Here is a 19,301-nt window from a genome sequence, read left to right as displayed (position 1 = left end):
CATGAGAGAGTCTTCACTGACTCACACTGTTAGATGCACATTTATATGACCTGCTAACGGGACAGAGCAAGTATGTTCATTCACAGCAGTGGGGGGAATTAAAATATATATGTAAAAATGCAAGGAAGAGAAGCAACAATAAAAAAAAAAAAAAAAAAAAAAAAAAAAAGGATTACGAAGACAACACAAGCTTGGAAGGGGATGCACTTGTATTCATTATTGGACCGTGAAGGGATCTTTATAAGTACTGGAAAACATCCTCCAAATCTGTCTCTTAACTGCACACTTGAGCTCCTTGTTTTGCATGCTGTAGATGAGGGGGTTCACAGCTGGGGGCACCACCGAATACAAAACCGCCAGCAAAAGGTTGAGGAATGGAGAAGAGATGGAAGGGGGCTTCAGGTAGGCAAAAATAGCAGTGCTGATGAACAGGGAGACCACAGCCAGGTGAGGGAGGCATGTGGAAAAGGCTTTGTGCCGGCCCTGCTGCGAGGGGATCCTCAGCACTGACCTGAAGATCGGCACATAGGACAGCACAAGGAAAACAAAACACACAAATCCTAAAATAGCACTAACCGCAAGAAGCCCAGCCTCTCTGAGGTAGGCATCTGAGCAGGAGAGCTTGAGAATCTGGGGAAGTTCACAGAAGAACTGGTCCAGGAGATTTCCCTGGCAGAGGGGCAGTGAAAATGTATTGGCCGTGTGCAGCACAGCATAGAGAAAAGTACAGCCCCAGACAGCTGCTGCCATGTTCACACAAGTTCTGCTGTCCATTATTGTCCTGTAGTGCAGGGGTTTGCAGATGGCAATGTAGCGGTCATAGGCCATGATGGTGAGAAGATAAAACTCTGCTGTGACAAAGACAATAAAGAAAAAGGCTTGGGTAGCACAACCTGAGTAGGAAATGGTCGTTGTATCCCACAGGGAATTAGCCATGGCTTTGGGAACAATGGTAGAGATTGAGCCCAGGTCAATGAGAGAGAGGTTGAGGAGGAAGAAGTACATGGGGGTGTGGAGGTGGTGGTCGCAGGCTATGGCTGTGATGATGAGGCCGTTGCCCAGGAGGGCAGCCAGGTAGATGCCCAGGAAGAGCCCGAAGTGCAGGAGCTGCAGCTCGCGTGTGTCTGCGAGTGTCAGGAGGAGGAACTCAGTTGGGAAGCTGCTGTTGGACATTTGCTGCCTCAGGGCAGGACTGGCTATCCATGGAGGAATAAAACAGAGACAAGTTAGAGAGACTTCTCTGACCAAAATTAAGACCTTCTCCCTCAGAATTTACCCTTCCCTTAGCTGAATGAGGAATGAGTCAGCTCATCTCCAACACTCCCAAACTGGATGACAGCGTGTCTGACAGTTTAAAATGAAGCTTGGGCACCTTGTTCCCAAAAAGATGCCCTCAGGGCAGGGCCCAGCAATCCATGTCAGAACAGAAGCTTACACCCACCTGCACCCCTGACAAAGAGATTAAGAGACCCCCACACAGGAGGACAAATAAGAAAGAATACCACAATGCTCCAACCTGCTGACACAGAGAAAGGCAGATGGGTGTGCAAGGAAGCCTTCAGTTTACAAGCTTGCACGCCACCTTTGGAAGTGACACTGCAGGGCAGGTACTCTTAGTCTCATTCTTGTGCATCACCTTGCAGGACACCGGCTCCTTTCCTCTCCTGGAGGTCTTCCTGAGGAGGAGGTGGCTCATGCCCTAAATCCCCTGAGGGCAGATGCTGTGCTGGGTGTCAGAGGAGAACAGGGGATTGCTGCAGGGAAGGTGCCTTCACTGCAGGCCTGGCAGGGGGTGTCTGAAGCCTCCCTCCCTTGGTGTTTCAGGCAGCAGCTCCCTCTCCATCCCTGCCCAGGTCTCTACTTCCTTGAGCTGTCCCTGTTGGCAGCTGTTTCTCTCTCCCCACTTATCCTCCCTGCCATTGCTCACAGACCCCATCCCACCCACTATGTGCTCAACTCTGTCTTGCAGACACCACCTGTCCCTGTATAATTTTTAGGAATATCTCTATGTGTTCACTGGCTATGGAGTAGCTCATACCTATCAAGAGCTAAGAAGAACTTGGCTCTCAGGGTCTTCATGAAAATATAGAAATACATTCCCATCTCCCACTGCCACCCAGGAGAGCAAGAGGAGAGAAATCGAAATGCAAACACCTTCCCTTCAAGAATTCCTTGCTCTGATCTTCCTCCTGAAAAGTCCCTTCCAAAATACCCTCGGGGTGCTCTGGAACCTGACTCATAGAGCAGCATCTGGACAGGAGGAGAGTCCTGCTTAGTTATGAGGTTCCTCATAGACCTACAGATCTCTTTCAGTGTAAATATCCAGGGGCATCTGTCACTGATACAAACCTGACAACTTCATTATGATCCTCCTGACTGCCCTTCAGGGAAGAAAAGTTAAAGCACAGACTCCAGAGAGTGTCTTCCCTTCAGGTAGTCCCTGCCTTGGTTTTCACTGTCAAGAATATCCCCAAAGATGCAGTGGAGATGCTGTGTAGCTGTGAGCAGCCTGCCCCAGGCAACAGGCTCTGGGCACCAACAGAACCCTGCCATTCCCTGCCCTGCCAGGGGGCTTCTAACACTCACAGCTTCTTCGCACAGCACCCTGGGCAGCTCCCCAGGCAGGCTGAGTGCTGAGCCTGGCAGGTAGCAGAGGCTCTGCCCTGGCACACAGCCCCTGGGGCACAGAAGGGACCCTGCTCTGCACCACAGCCCTGGCCACCCCTGCCTGCACCCCAGCTGCACAGCCTGCAGCCAGCCCCATATGAATGAACCCTCACGTCCTGTACTTCTGACAGTTTTCAAAGGAAATCCTGGCTCTGGATCTTCTCATTCTCCTCTTATCCAAAGAAGATCTGAGAGTCCTCCTGAAAGCTCCCACAGGCTGTGGGATTTGCCAGAAAATCTGGAGATGGCATCAGGAACAACAGCTGTGCGGCCCTGCAGCCAGAGACTTACCCTGTTCAGGGCTGTGAAGATTTCTCCTGCAGTGAGCTCTCAGGATCCCCCCTCCACACTGCCTTTAACATCTCCCTCCCTTCTCTCAGCCAACCTTGTCCCCTGCAGGCAGTGCCCCCAGCCCTGCTGTGCTGTGCAGAGGAGCTGCTCCTGGGCAGAGCTGTCTCTCTGCAGCGCTGCCCGCTTGCCAGGAGCTCCCCTTGGGCCCAGGAGCCCAGCCCAGCGCAGCAGCACAGCTCCAGCCCTAGGCTTTGCTGCCTCTTTATTTCTTGTCTCTCTTGAGATGTCCCTGGGGCTCCAGGGCTTACAGCTCCTGCAAAGCAAGAGTCACTTTTGCAGAACATACTTTAAAGTCAACTCAAATAACTGCCAAATATCCCTTTGAAACAGCAGAGAGAGGCTGAGTACAGAATTACAGTTATTCCTAAGAGAGTTTGACTGTCACTGAGAGGTGCAAATATTCCCTCTGGAAAACTCTGTTCATGGCCAATAACAAATAGGACACACAGGCAGGGATGGGGAGGGCTTAGGTACCCTTGTGCAGTGCACCTATCCATTTGTGGCATCTCATCCCCAGCTGGAAACCCTTGATCCATGTGATGATCCTTCTGTGATGAAGCTCCCCTCACACACTGCCACAAACCCACAGGACCTTTTCAATATTTTTATAAACGATCTGGATGTAGGAATAGAAGCTATTTTGAGCAAGTTTACTGATGACACCAAACTTGGAGGAGTTGTGGACTCGAATGAGGGTGGAAAGGCCTTGCAGAGGGATCTGGATAGGTTGGAGAGCTGGGCGATCGCCAACCGCATGAAGTTCAATAAGAGCAAGTGCCGGGTCCTGCACCTGGGACGGGGAAACCCTGGCTGCACGTACAGACTGGGCGATGAGATGCTGGAGAGCAGCCTAGAAGAGAGGGATCTGGGGGTCGTAGTAGACAACAAGTTGAATATGAGCCAGCAGTGTGCCCTGGCAGCCAGGAGGGCCAACCGTGTCCTGGGGTGCATCAAGCACGGCATCGCTAGTAGGTCGAGGGAGGTGATTGTCCCGCTCTACTCTGCGCTGGTGCAGCCTCACCTCGAGTACTGTGTGCAGTTCTGGGCACCACAGTATAAAAAGGACATGAAACTGTTGGAGAGTGTCCAGAGGAGGGCTACGAAGATGGTGAAAGGCCTGGAGGGGAAGACGTACGAGGAACGGCTGAGGGCACTGGGCCTGTTCAGCCTGGAGAAGAGGAGGCTGAGGGGAGACCTCATTGCAGTCTACAACTTCCTCGTAAGGGGGTGTCGAGACGCAGGAGACCTTTTCTCCATTAACACCAGTGACAGGACCCGCGGGAATGGGGTTAAGCTGAGGCAGGGGAAATTTAGGCTTGACATCAGGAGGGGGTTCTTCACAGAGAGGGTGGTTGCACACTGGAACAGGCTCCCCAGGGAAGTGGTCACTGCACCGAGCCTGTCTGAATTTAAGAAGAGATTGGACTGTGCACTTAGCCACATGGTCTGAACTTTTGGGTAGACCTGTGCGGTGTCAAGAGTTGGACTTGATGATCCTTAAGGGTCCCTTCCAACTCAGGATATTCTATGATTCTATGATTCTATGAACTTGTTCAGTTGCTTCAGTTCAGTGTGGCCTCTATGTGTGTGAGCAGCTGGAGTGCATGGAGCCCTGCTTAGGGATGAGTGAGGATCTGACAGCAAGCTGATGGGTCAGGAGTAAAGAGAGGGTAGGGACAGGGGACATTATAGTGGGAGTCTGCTGCAGGCCACCTGATCAGCAAGACCAGCAGGTGAGGCCCTCTATAAACAGATAGAAGCAGCCTCACATTCAAAAGATGTGGTCCTCAGGGGGGACCTGGTATCTGCTGGAGGGACAGCACAGCAGGGCATAGTCAATCCTGGAAGGCCCTGTTATGCATTAATGATACCTTCTTTCTTCCATTGATAGAGAAGTGCTGTTATAAATGGCTCAGGATTCAAATTAGGATTAAATAAAAAAATAGGATTTATTAAAAGAATATAAAGGAATAGAGGTAAGCAAACAGCGCTGGGTGCACCGGGAGTCTCCGCTCCACCAGGACACACACCAGTTACATCAAGCAGCTGATTTTTATGCACCTAGACTAATACATATTCATTACTACTTCTAAAAAAATAGATTATTATAATTAGCCTCCGGGGTCCAGTCCCTCCTACTGGAGCATGCGCATCAGTCTCCTCTGGGGGTCTCTAGGGGTCTTTCATGCTGAAGGCTCGTAGTCTTCCTCTCACCCTTTGTACTTACTCGGCACTATTCCAAGTTTATGGAACACTCTCTGTACACTCTCCGCAGGTCTTGTCTCCCAACCGTCCTTCAGCTTCTTTTCTCTTCCTCTTAATCTCTTGGCCCCCCTGGCCAGATACCAAGGATCCCATAACAGTCACCAGCAGTCACCGGTTATTATCAGTTGTTCTGAAACTCCCAAACAGGTTGGCGACTCACGAGCAATTAAAACATTCTTTCCCAGCTATTCACAGTCATCTACATAACATCTATAGCAGTGTTAAATCAATCTCGAAGAAGACAGAAAAGAAAAACTGTAACTGTTAGAACTAGAAGTCAGGAATAACAAAAGCAAACAGGTTCATAAATTTAAGGAGTGTTTTCTGAAGACTTGATAAATTGACTAGAATGAGGGGGAGACTGGGACACACTGCATCTGTGGTTCAAGAACTAAATTGCCAGTGCAGGGCCCAGAGGCAGACAGGATTCAAACAGAGGCAGACAGGATTCAAACAGAATTATTCTTTATGGACACGAATTTATGGACACGAATTGGAATTGTTAAAACATTCCTCACAGTGCTATGCTGGAACTCATTCTCAGCAACAAGGAGGGGCTGGTGGGGAATGTGAAGCTCAAGGGCAGCCTGGGCTGCAGTGACCATGAAATGGTGCAGTTTAGGATGCTAAGTGCAGCAAGGAGGGAGCACAGCAGGCTCACTACCCTGGACTTCAGGAAAGAAGACCTGGCCTCGTGGGCATCTCCTTTGTAGAGTCCCATGGGACAAAGCCCTTCAGGAAAGAGGGACCAAAGAGGATAAAGCTGCTTGGTCTTCATGGATCACCTCTTCCAAGCTGTGGTGGTTTTACTTGGGTGGGCAGCTGAGCTCCAACACAACCACTCTATCACTGCCCCTTCCTCAAAAGGAAAGGGGGAGAAAATACGATGCAAAGGGCTCAAAGGTTGAGAGAAGGACAGGGAGAGTGCTCAAAAACTATTGTGATGGGCAAAACAGACTCAGAGTAGGGGGATACACTGTAAAATTTATTGCCTATTACTAGAAAGCTAAAGAGGTTAGAAACAAAGTAAAGAAAGCCCAAAACACTTTCCCCCATCTACCATCTTCCACCTCCTCCTCCCGAGCAGCACAGAGGAACAGGGGAAGGAGGTCTGTGGTCAGTCTATAGAATTTTGTTTCTGACCTTCTTGGTCACTCTGTTCCCCTGCTCCAACGTGGGGTCCCTCCCATGGGATCACATCCTTCCTGAACTGATCCTGTGTGGGCTTCCCACAGGCAGCAGCTCTTCCAGAACTGCTTCAGATATGGGTCCGTACCATGGGGTCCATCCCTCAGGAGCACACTGCTCCAACCTGGGTCCCCCACGGGCACCAGCTCCTGCCAGGTCACCTGCTCCTGCATGGGCTCCTCTCCATGGGCTACAGCTCTGGGCCAGAATCTACTCTGGTGGGGTTCCTCCACAGGCTGCAGCCTTCTTCAGTGCAAGTCCACCTGCTTCACCATGGTCTCCTTCATGGCCACTTCTCTAAGGAGAGAGCTGGTGCAAGGGATCGACAAGGTACAACTGCAGACTTCTGTGGAGAAGACCTTGTTTTTAATGGCTAAGTCTACTCTTGCCAGTGTCCTTGTCCATCTCCACCACTGGCTGTCCTATGCTGTTCCACACCCGTCCCAGTTTCCCTGCAGGCTGAAAACATGCATCTTGTTTTCCTACCTTGCTTAGCATTGCTGTGCCTTCACTGGTGATTCATGTACCCTCTCCAGCTGTGCCTTGAAACACAAAGGTATGGACGGAGAACAGATTCCCTCCAGGTGACCTCTGACACTAAAGCCTTTTAGCGATATATCTTCCCTCTCATGCCCTGTCTCCATCATCCAAGCCTCAATTTCTAGTAAGTTTTCTCTCACCGTGATCAGGGTAAGTTTTCTGTGATGAAGGGAAGTTCCAACATCTCAGAAACCATCCTTCACACAGGCATCCCAACCTATCAGCTTTCCTCTGGCCAGTCAACTGACCAGACAAAAGGAACCTCTCCATGATCTTCCAAGCAATATAGCCTTCCTGCAGGCTTTTCAGCTCCTCAGATAGACACAACCAAGCCACATGCCTGCTCCCAGTCCCTTGCCCAGCCATGCTCCTGCTGATGGTCTATCAGCTCCGGAGGCAAAAGTGACCCCAACATTGCCTCCACAGCCAGACACTTCACTTTCATTAATAAAGTCCAGAAATGAGGGATTTGAGGATTAGGTGTTCTGGTTTAGGTCTAGGGATTACACCTTGCCTTCCAGGTTAGGGATTGGGCAGAGACTTATGTTGAGGCTTTGGTGTTCTGCTTTGTCAACCCATTCAGTGTTTAGGTTATGGGCTGGATTTTTGGTTATGGTTTTATTTCTGCCTGGGTGAGGGCTAGGGTTAAAGCAATTTAATGCTAGGAATTAAGGGCTGTGGATTACAGTGAGCAACGGGGTAAAAAACGGTAAGTGGTTATGTCTGAGTGGTTATGGTCTTTGTCTTCAGGGTAAGGTTCGTGGTTGGTGATTACTACAGAGGATTCATTTCAGGATGAGAGATAGTGCTTAAGAGTAGGCCTAGGGTTTACAGTTACTTGTTAGAAATATTGTCAGGATCTAACATGAATTTATTCCCACTAAGTGTTGCAGCAGCAGTAGCCTTACCTGAACCCCTCTCTCTTCTTCAGAATCTTTCCTTTCTCTTAGCCAATTCCCTCTTACCTCCCCCAAATCTCTCACCTTTATTCTCCCAGCATTTCCCTGGCCTCCCCAAAGGACTCACCCTATTGGGGGCAGCTTTCTGAAGGCCTTTATGACCTCAGAGGCTCTTCCTCCCTGCTGTTGGCCAGCCAGGTTTTGAGACAGCAGTGACCTCACAGCCAGCATCCACAGGACTACAAGGAGCTGTTGTGCTCAGGAGGCCCCTTCCCAGCACACCCAGGAGCAGTGTGTGCAGGGAATGCCCTGCACAGTCCCTCAGGTACTCTGCCTGCCAACCAGCTCATGCTTCAGAAGGCCTGCCACACATTCAGACTCATGTTTCCACATGCAGCCTTTAGATGACAAGAGCCCAGCCCAGCCCCAGCTCTGCTGGTCTTCCCTGACTCTTGCAGGAGGCCAACCCAGCCCAACCTCCCCAGCTCTCCACACCTTCCTGTCCTCTCCCCAGTCCAGTCCAGTAAATTATTTTCTAAAATGTTAGTAAGTTATTGTATTCTCCTAACTCCCTCTCTCACTTCAGTTTGTTTCAAAGTTGATTCCCCTGGAGAACCAGGGACTTGTCAAGAGCTCTCTGTGCTGCTGAGCTGGGCTCCTGGGCTCCTGGGCCCAAGGGGAGCTCCTGGCAAGCGGGCAGCGCTGCAGAGAGACAGCTCTGCCCAGGAGCAGCTCCTCTGCACAGCACAGCAGCAGGGCTGGGGACACTGCCTGCAGGGGACAAGGGCCGCTGAGAGAAGGGAGGGAGATGTTAAAGGCAGTGTGGAGGGGGGATGCTGAGAGCTCACTGTGGAAACAAAATCTTCACAGGCCTGAACAGGGTAAGTCTCTGGCTTCAGGGCAACACTACTGTTGTTCCTGGTGCCATCTCCAGATTTGCTGTCAAATCCCACAGCCTATGGGAGCTGTCAGGGGGACTCAGAGTTTCTTTGGATAAGAGGAGAATGACAAGGTGCAGAGCAGGGACTACCTGCCAAAGCTGTCAGAGGGACAGGACATGAGGGTTCCTCCTTCAGGGGTCAGATGCTGGCTGTGCAGGCAGGGTTCAGGCAGGGGTTCTCAGCGCTGTGGTGCAGAGCAGGGTCCCTGCTGTGCCTCAGGGGCTGTGTGCTGGGGCAGGGCCTCTGCCACCTGCCAAGCTGAGCACTCAGCCTGCCTGGGCAGCTGCCCAGGACACTGCGGGGAGAAGCTGTGGGTGGAAGGAGCTCTCGCAGCAGGGAAGGGCAGGGCAGGTTCCTGGTGGTGCCTGGAAACGTCTATCTGGGTCAGGCTGCTCACAGCTCCATGACACCCCCCAGACCATGTCAGAGGGGACTCTTCAAAAGGAAGGTCAAGTCTGAGGCTTTCCTGAAGCTGTGCTTTCACCTCTCTTTGGTTCATCAGGATGGGAATGGAAACAGAGCTGTACAGAGTAGAGAAGATTTTATGTCAACCCAGATTTTATGAGGAACCTCAGAAAGTCCTTTCAGTACCCACAAGCCTTCATAACGCAGCAGCACCACCTTCCCAGTTTCATCAAGGCTTTTGTGACCTGCTGTTCAGCACATGCACACACCGAGAGGGTGCAGGGCAGAGCTGAGCACAGCAGATGGGATGGGTTCTGGGAGCACTGGCAGGGCACAGATGTGGCGACAGAGAAGCAGCTCCTGGCAGGAACGGCTGCAGGCAGCAGAGATCAGCAGGGAAAGAGGGAACTGCAAAGGGAAACCCTGCTGCAGAAGACATATAGGCACCTTCTGCCATCCCCTGCAGTGCAGGATCCAACCCTGAGCAACTCCCCTCAGCTCTCCTCTCCCACCCAGCAGAGCCTCTGCCCTCTGGGCTGGGGGTCCTGGGTAGCAGCTGCCTCCTGTGTAGCCAGAGCCCCAGAAGAAGGCAGATCTTCCTTTCCTGTTATGTGCCCTGTCCCAGTGCTCAGCAATGGGCTGAGAGCCACTGCTCTGCCATGGTGTTGCCTGGCAGGCAGCAGGCATGGCTGGGCAGGGTGACCCCTTTCTGCTTGCTCATCTGTCTCTCCCCTCCCCTCTTTCGGTCATGCTGCTTGTCCTTTTCCCTCCACCTGTTTCAGTCTTTCTCTTCAGCTGGGGCTCTTGGGTGTGTCAGCTCCTTGGGGTGGTGAGGAGGAGTTCAGCTGAGGATCAGACACTGGTGCTCAGGAGGTGTCTGCAGGGGAACAAGGTGCCAAAGGGCCCTTCTAACCTGTGGAGTTCCTGGCAGGGCAGTCAAGAGGACTGAGAAATGATCTGGCTCTGCCTTCGCAAGTGCTGATCCTTAGGGCACTTCACATTGGCCCAAAGACAAGGATGGTTACCCCTTTGAGAACATTGCACAGGTGTAGTGGGAGAAGCTAAGCCTGATGGAATGGCATCAGTATGACTCCGTGTCACAGCCCATCTGCTGAAGAATGAGCATGAAGCTACTGCACAGCCTCTCTGTACGATGGGTACAATTCACCAAGGGCACACAGCACAGTGACAGTGTTGTTTCCTCCATCCTGCCCTCTCCAGTTCTCATGTCTGGAGAGAAAGAGCAGAGGACAGGCTGAGGTGAGAACAGGCTTTGTCTCAGTGGTTACTGGCTCCGTCACTTGGTCACTGAAGAAGGTGAAGAGGAAGGACTCTACGGCTACCTGAAAAGAAGTTGTGGGGTGCTGAGGGTCAGCTGCTTCGTGCAGATAACCAGCAGTAGGACAAGGGGGAATCGCCTCAAGTTGCACCAGGGAGGTTCAGGTTGGAAATTAGGAGCAATGTTTTTCCCAGAAAGAGTGGTCAGGCATGGGAATGGCTTGCCAGGGAGGTGTTGGAGTCACCGTCCCTGGGGGTGTTTAACAAAAGCTTGGACATAATACTTAAGGCCATAGTTTAGTGGGTGATATTGGTGATAGGAGAATGGTTGGGCCAGATGATGTTGGACTTTTTCCCAACCTTAATGATTCTATGATTGTAAGCAGAAGAATCCCTCCCAGTGATCTTGTCTCAGGGGCAGATGGCCATGGGTGCCAACATAAATGCTGAATGCTGGCCTTGGAATTTAGTCCCACATGGACAAAGCTACAAATTCCCTTCTCAAATCTCAGGCCATCCACCAAGAGGAACCTCCTCAGGATGCGGGGTTCTCTGTGAAGAAGCCCACTCAGCCAACACAGAGCAGATTGCTGTTATAAATGGCTCAGGATTCAAATTAGGATTAAATAAAAAAATAGGATTTATTAAAAGAATATAAAGGAATAGAGGTAAGCAAACAGCGCTGGGTGCACCGGGAGTCTCCGCTCCACCAGGACGCACACCAGTTACATCAAGCAGCTGATTTTTATGCACCTAGACTAATACATATTCATTACTACTTCTAAAAAAATAGATTATTATAATTAGCTTCCGGGGTCCAGTCCCTCCTACTGGAGCATGCGCATCAGTCTCCTCTGGGGGTCTCTAGGGGTCTTTCATGCTGAAGGCTCGTAGTCTTCCTCTCACCCTTTGTACTTACTCGGCACTATTCCAAGTTTATGGAACACTCTCTGTACACTCTCCGCAGGTCTTGTCTCCCAACCGTCCTTCAGCTTCTTTTCTCTTCCTCTTAATCTCTTGGCCCCCCTGGCCAGATACCAAGGATCCCATAACAGTCACCAGCAGTCACCGGTTATTATCAGTTGTTCTGAAACTCCCAAACAGGTTGGCGACTCACGAGCAATTAAAACATTCTTTCCCAGCTATTCACAGTCATCTACATAACATCTATAGCAGTGTTAAATCAATCTCGAAGAAGACAGAAAAGAAAAACTGTAACTGTTAGAACTAGAAGTCAGGAATAACAAAAGCAAACAGGTTCATAAATTTAAGGAGTGTTTTCTGAAGACTTGATAAATTGACTAGAATGAGGGGGAGACTGGGACACACTGCATCTGTGGTTCAAGAACTAAATTGCCAGTGCAGGGCCCAGAGGCAGACAGGATTCAAACAGAGGCAGACAGGATTCAAACAGAATTATTCTTTATGGACACGAATTTATGGACACGAATTGGAATTGTTAAAACATTCCTCACAATCCCTTATCTTCTTTTTAATATCCCCAATTCATGTCTCTTCTGTTATTAATAATTGGATTTCATCAGTTTGTTTTTGGAGGGTCCAATCCTTAAGCATCATAATTGACATATTCCCTTCCTTTTTTAATGAAGTTATTACCAATGTACTATTTATCACCCGGCGTATTGATAATGTAAAACAAGGTATCATACAAGGTACAAATAATAACGTCATTACACCACATAACAATAAAAATAACACTCTTTTAACCCATGGTCCACCAGGCAGCCATGAAAATAAAAATAAATGAAAATAAATGAAAATAAATCCCATTCCATATCCTTTCAGGTTTGTGTTTGCTCGCTCACCTCCCCCCTCTCCTTCTCTGGGATGGGAGAGAGAAATGGGAAAGTGAAGCCTGTGAGTTGAGATAAAAACAAGAAGATAATAACAATAATAATAATAACAATAATGATTATAATAGTGATGATAATATTACTACTAGTAATAATGTGTACGAAACAAGTGATGCACAATGCAATTGCTCACCACCTGCTGTCCGATGCCCAACCCAACCCCGAGCAGTCCGGTCCTCCTCCCAGCCTGCCTGCTGACAGGACAGTGAGAAGCTGAATTTGGCTTGGTCCTTGGCTTAGTGTAAGCACTGCTCTGTAACAATTAAAAACAATTAAAAACAATTAAAACATCAGCATATTATTAACATTCTTCTCATCCTAAACCAGAACATAACATTCTATCAGCTACTAGGAAGAAACACCCTTTTTATCAATCTTTAAACAGCAATTACTAAAGCTAAATTTTCCACAGACTTCTCCTTCTTGTGCTAGTAAATAACCCAAAGCTAGGCAATTTTGATACAAAGCAGTTCTCATCATTTATAACTATTTCTATTACAGCTAATAACCTAATTATTCTATTAAGTATATATATACTGGGGTCCTATAGTCCCAGGATCTGTCTTCTGCCCACGTATCTGGATCATAATAGGCAAACACCTTCAGGGTTGATTCAGGCTTGTGTTACCGTTCGGCCTGTCAGGGTGATCCAGCTCCTGGAAAACGAATCACAATTTTATATAGGTTAAAAAAAAGGGTTTTATGTTATTTTCTCAGGACAACCTGACCTTAGTGGGGGAGAAGTCCAGTCGAGGCCCTCTCACTCGGCAGTCAATACCCATAGGGGTTGCTTCCCTCGGTAGACCATACACACCGCAGTGGAGGGTCCTGCCCTGGTCTTGCCTTCTCCCTTTCCTCCCTTCAGGCTTGTCCCCTTTATTTGGCATCCTTAATTCATGCAGAGCCTTGTTGCCAGAATATTAGTTCTTCCTTAGCATGAGTTTCAGTTTCCCAGGAGTGGACTCAACCCTCCAAGTTTCAGTAGTTACTGGTCCTTTTATTCTGGATGCATGGGTCCCTTTCTGCGGTTCTCACAGCTGTTTCAGTAGTCAGTAAAACAAGGTACAGTCCCTCACACCCATGCCCTTGAGCCAAAAGCAAAAAGTCAATAGCAGCTTGATCCTGTAAGAGCGCATGTCGCAGACTATTTTGATCTGGTAACATCTCCTCAAGTATCTCTATCATGGCATAGGCTTGCTTCTTGGCCCAGCATACCAATTTTTCTAAGTTGTTACGTGCAGCCGCAGATGCCACTCCAAGCACTAAAATTGCCAATGCTGCTCTAGCTGCAACCCCACACAATTCAACATTATCATTGCTATCCGGTGCAAGCAATGCCCATTTATGTCTGGTGATCTCACGCAACTGTAACAAGCTAGGAGCAAATACCATGAGTTTATCTAAGTTTATCTAACATGGACATCTGATAGCATTTGCAGGGATACCATGCCAGGCCCCATCCCCACAAATCAGAAGCACATCAGGAGGCAAGGCCAAAGCTGTACAATTGTTCCAAACACTGTAGTTGTTACCCCTTGTCTCCATGCTATAAACTCCTAAACCCTGCTTAGCAGCGCCATTGTAATCACAGGTGTTATTTGTGTTTTTGTACCAGTATGGCCCTTTCCCAGTTCCTGTAGCAGGATTCATCTGATAGCCACGGCTACGTTCACATTTGTAGCCACCTTTCAGATTGATACAGATTTGACTACAGATACCAGGGTTTTGACATTCATCAATTCCACAGTTTCTCTTTTCTACAAAGTCAAACCCAGCTGGACAGTCACATTCATTTATGTTGCATTCCTTCAGGGGCTCATCACCCCAGTCCTTGCAGTCTCTCTGCTGGTTACACACTTTATTGATATCTATGCATTCTCCACTTTTCTTTTTGTCACTGGCCATTCACCACAAATGGATAAGACACATGATTACTAGTTAGGAAAGAGAGTGTAACGTCTGCTATACGGCTGCAGGCAGTGCCAGCTGCAACCTTAGGTTTGTGAAAGAGCCTGCCGGTGGTCATTTGGCAGTGTAATCAACGTCTCTGCACTCCTGCCCTGCAATAGAGCTAAGTCGTCATTAGTAATAGTTATAACACCGATCTGGGGACGAATAGTCTTTTTTGCATTGCAAGATAAACCTTTTATAAAAAGAATGCCAGAGTGAAGCAGCACAGCTGCTGCTGCCGCTGCCTCCATGGTTATGTCAGACAGGCTGCAGGGTCCTGATGTCCGCCCCTCTGCTCTGTGCCGACTTGCCACACGCTGAGGGTCAGCTACCGGTGTCCACTGACGCCTCTGGTCTCCCGTAGCAACTCGATCTCGGATGTCCCGCAATTACTTCAATTTCCCTGCGTTTTGCAGCTTCTGTCAGGTCTATTCTGTGTCTGTCTCTCAGAGCCGTCCGTGGCTCTGCAGCGTCTCTCAGGGCTCTCTCCGTCCAGCGGTAGTCCCTCCGTAGTGTCTCCCAGCGCCGCTCCGGTCTCTCGGCGCCGCTCCGGTCTCGGCCTGTTCAGGTCTCAGCGAGTCTGGGTCTCAGTGAGTCCAGGTCTCGGCCTGTGCGGGCCTCATTATGTTGCAGGAAGCATGTCATGTCATGCTCCTGCCTTTTTCTTGTCACAGTCAAAACATTTAAGAGCAAAAATAGGATACACAAGATACACAAGATACACCGGGCCCATATATTAGGCACCACCACTCAAAACTTGGATAAAACAGCACTTCTTTTCAGTCTGTCAAGCACTTCGTTCGTCTCTGCCCACTCCCTTGCAGAGAGTACGGAACCAGGGATCGGAACTCTGCACTCGCTTTGCAGCAACGCTGCGTCTCACTCACACAGCACACTCGCACACGGAGGCCTCCAGCACATCTCATTCATACCACAGGAATATAATTTAGAATGATAACCAACCAAACAAGTATTGTCTCTGACTGTGTTCTTCATGAAGTGACTTGTAACACTTTGTTTCAAACCCTTACATTTACACAAATACTTTCAACACAAAATACATACATAAAAACACATACAATTATTAACACTCCAGTTAGTATCCCTCCAGCAGCTGAAAACATACCGTTTGTCTGCAGTTTCAGGAGATCCTTGCTCCTGTGGTGAGCAGCTGAGAGTGGAGTCCCCTCCGAGCAAAACGCTCAGGGTGCACCTAGGGGCGTCCACGCTGCAGCCGATCCCGCAGCCGAGCAGAGTGTCTCCTGCCTGGCTCACCCAAATGACTCTCAGAAAGCTGACTCCACAATCAGTAGGATTGTAAAGTAGGTATGTTTACTCAGTTCTGTGCAGCACGGGGCGGGTAGTCCCCCCAAAGTCGTGCAGGCCTAACGTGACAAATTGCTTTAGTAAAGAGTTACATATACATAAACATTCCTATACATATACATAACCTGTCCATTTGTGAACAGTCCTCCTTATCTTAGACCCCTTGGTTAAAGTCTGAACCATGAGGTTGTTTTTGATCTGGTTCTCGGGGCCCGAGAGGCTCCTGTTATCTGGTGGTATAAGTGCAGCACAGGCACAAATGTAGCACATATTCATTCTTAATCAACTGCTCTCTAATTTCTAATTCCAATGTTTCAGCTTGCTCTTTTCCGGATCCACAGGTATTCTACTATTAATGTTCAAAGCCTGACAGACCCCGTCCTCCGTGGATCAAAATACAGGGGGTCTTAAGGGTTCTTTTGGTCATTCTATCATATAATACTGGATCATTTTCAATTTACTCTTTAATTTTCTGGGGCCCCTATTGTTCCAATTTCTAATCATTATTCATAATGGACTTTTTGGTCATATATCTGGTAATTTGCTCCCTTTCTGGTCCTTGGTCTTCGATTTTATCTGACCCATCCGGGAATTTTACTAGTGGCAATTCCCACAGCCCTTGGCTGCCCAGTGAGAGTGTCTTGCAGGGGGTTTAGGACCTATCACCCACCCACGTATCCCTCTTCTCACCAGTCTAGCCCCCCCCGACAGGAGATTAGAACCAGTGAAAAAACAAAAAGACCTCCACGCTGACTTTAGAAGTCTCAGTTACACTCTCACACACAAAAACTGGCAACCGTACCCTTACCCAACCGGACGGTATCTTATGAATCAGTCGTCTTCGTCCAGACTCCAATCGGACGGTATCCACCAGCATCTCTGCTGTCTTCGTCTGGGATCGAACCAGACGGTATCCAAACGACTGTCGTCTTCATCCGGTTCGATTCCGGACACCAGAATCCAACCGAACGGTATCCAAACGACTCTGTCGTCTTCGTCCGGATCTTCACGCGCAGAATTACGGGCAAAAAACAGCCGGCAACAAGGGAGCTCAAAAAAAATTAAATTCTTTGCTTACCTTTATTCAGGTTCAGGATGGCATTAGTCCCGATCTGACTCAAACAGGAGCCACCAAATGGTGGGGCGCCTCTCCTAGATTAAATCAGAATTCAGGAACTATAGCCATCCCGGACGAGCCCCCAAATTGTTATAAATGGCTCAAGATTCAAATTAGGATTAAATAAAAAAATAGGATTTATTAAAAGAATATAAAGGAATAGAGGTAAGCAAACAGCGCTGGGTGCACCGGGAGTCTCCGCTCCACCAGGACGCACACCAGTTACATCAAGCAGCTGATTTTTATGCACCTAGACTAATACATATTCATTACTACTTCTAAAAAAGTAGATTATTATAATTAGCTTCCGGGGTCCAGTCCCTCCTACTGGAGCATGCGCATCAGTCTCCTCTGGGGGTCTCTAGGGGTCTTTCATGCTGAAGGCTCGTAGTCTTCCTCTCACCCTTTGTACTTACTCGGCACTATTCCAAGTTTATGGAACACTCTCTGTACACTCTCCACAGGTCTTGTCTCCCAACCGTCCTTCAGCTTCTTTTTTCTTCCTCTTAATCTCTTGGCCCCCCTGGCCAGATACCAAGGATCCACATAGTATCTCATAACAGTCAGTAGTTGTTATCAGTTGTTCTAAAACTCCCAGACATCAAACACAAACAGCTTTCTTATTTGACGCTTCACGAGTAATTAAAACATTATTCCCCAGCCATTCACAGACATATCTATAGCAGTGTTAAGTTAATCTCGAAGAAGACAGGAAAAAAGGCCGTAACTGTTAGAAATAGAAGTCCGGAATAACAAAAGCAAACAGGTTCATAAATTTAAGGAGCGTTTTCTGAAGACGTGATAAATTGACTGGAATGAGGGGGAGACTGGGACACACTGCATCTGTGGTTCAAGAACTAAATTGCCAGTGCAGGGCCCAGAGGCAGACAGGATTCAAACAGAATTATTCTTTATGGACACGAATTTATGGACACGAATTTATGGACACGAATTGGAATTGTTAAAACATTCCTCTCTAGGCTGAACAAGCCCAGCTCCTTCAGCCGCTCCTCATAGGACTTGCTCTCCAGGCCCCTCACCAGCTTCGTCGCCCTTCTTTGGACCCGCTCAAGCACCTCGATGTCCTTCTTGTAGCGAGGGGTCCAAAACTGAACACAGTACTCGAGGTGCGGCCTCACCAGAGCCGAGTACAGGGGGACGATCACCTCCCTAGCCCTGCTGGTCACAGTGTTTCTGATACAAGCCAGGATGCCGTTGGCCTTCTTGGCCACCTGAGCACACTGCTGGCTCATATTCAGCCGACTGTCCACCATCACTCCCAGGTCCTTCTCTGCCTGGCAGCTCTCCAACCATTCCTCTCCCAGCCTGTAGTTCTGCTTGGGGTTATTGCGTCCCAGGTGCAGGACCCGGCACTTGGCCTTGTTGAACTTCATACATTTGACCTAAGCCCATCGGTGCAGCCTATCCAGATCCTCCTGCAGAGCTTTCCTACCCTCGAGCAGATCGACACATGCACCTAGCTTGGTGTCATCTGCAAACTTACTGAGGGTGCACTCAATGTCGTCATCCAGATCATTGATGAAGATGTTAAAGAGGACCAGCCCCAGCACCGAGCCCTGGGGGACGCCACTAGTGACTGGCCTCCAACTGGACTTGGCTCCATTTACCACAACTCTTTGGGCCCGGCTATCCAGCCAGTTTCTAACCCAACGAAGCGTGCGCCAGTCCAAGCCAAGAGCAGCCAGTTTCTTGGGGAGAATGCTGTGGGAGACGGTGTCAAAAGCCTTGATGAAGTCAAGGTAGACCACATCCACAGCCTTTCCCTCATCCACCCAGCGCGTCACTTTGTCATAGAAGGAGATCAGGTTCGTCAAGCAGGACCTGCCTTTCATAAACCCATGCTGGCTGGGCCTGATCGCCTGCTTGCCCTTCAAGTGCCACATGATGACTCCCAAGAGGATCTGCTCCATGAGCTTCCCTGGTACTGAGGTCAAACTGACCGGCCTGTAGTTCCCCGGGTCTGCCCTCCAGCCCTTCTTGTAGATGGGCGTCACATTTGCTAGTCGCCAGTCAGCTGGGACCTCCCCCGATAGTCAGGACTGCTGATAAATGATGGATAGGGGCTTGGCCAGCTCCTCTGCCAGTTCTCTCAGTACCCTTGGGTGGATCCCATCCGGCCCCATCGATTTGTGGACATCCAAGTGCCGTAGCAGGTCACCAACCAGTTCTTCGTGGATGGTGAGGGCCACATCCTGCTCCCCGTCCCCTTCCACCAGTTCTGGGTACTGGGTATCCAGAGAGCAACCGGTTTTGCCGCTAAAGACTGAGGCAAAGAAGGCATTGAGCACCTCCGCCTTTTCCTCATCTCTTGTAACTAAGTTTCCCCCTGCATCCAGTAAAGGATGGAGATTCTCCTTAGTCCTCCTTTTTGTGTTGATGTATTTATAAAAGCATTTTTTGTTATCTTTAACAGCAGTAGCCAGATTGAGCTCCAGATGAGCTTTGGCCTTCCTAATCTTGTCCCTGCACAGCCTCGCTA

General features: G+C 49.1%; 2 protein-coding genes across 3 annotated transcripts in view; one reads left to right on the top strand and one right to left on the bottom strand.

The window, feature by feature from the left end:
- Positions 1-19,301, top strand: part of LOC137847094 (antigen WC1.1-like) — a 433,117-nt gene that overhangs the window by 241,900 nt on the left and 171,916 nt on the right. The window lies entirely within an intron of this gene.
- LOC137847333 (olfactory receptor 14A16-like) lies at positions 217-1,173 on the bottom strand. Its single transcript, XM_068665619.1, has one exon. It carries the CDS (start codon positions 1,171-1,173, stop codon positions 217-219), a length of 957 nt encoding a protein of 318 aa, XP_068521720.1.

Source organism: Anas acuta, chromosome W, assembly GCF_963932015.1.
Source record: "Anas acuta chromosome W, bAnaAcu1.1, whole genome shotgun sequence".
In the NCBI taxonomy this organism is placed as follows: domain Eukaryota; kingdom Metazoa; phylum Chordata; class Aves; order Anseriformes; family Anatidae; genus Anas; species Anas acuta.
The sequence above is the reverse complement of the archived record's forward strand: the minus strand, read 5'-3'. Positions and strand labels throughout refer to the sequence as shown.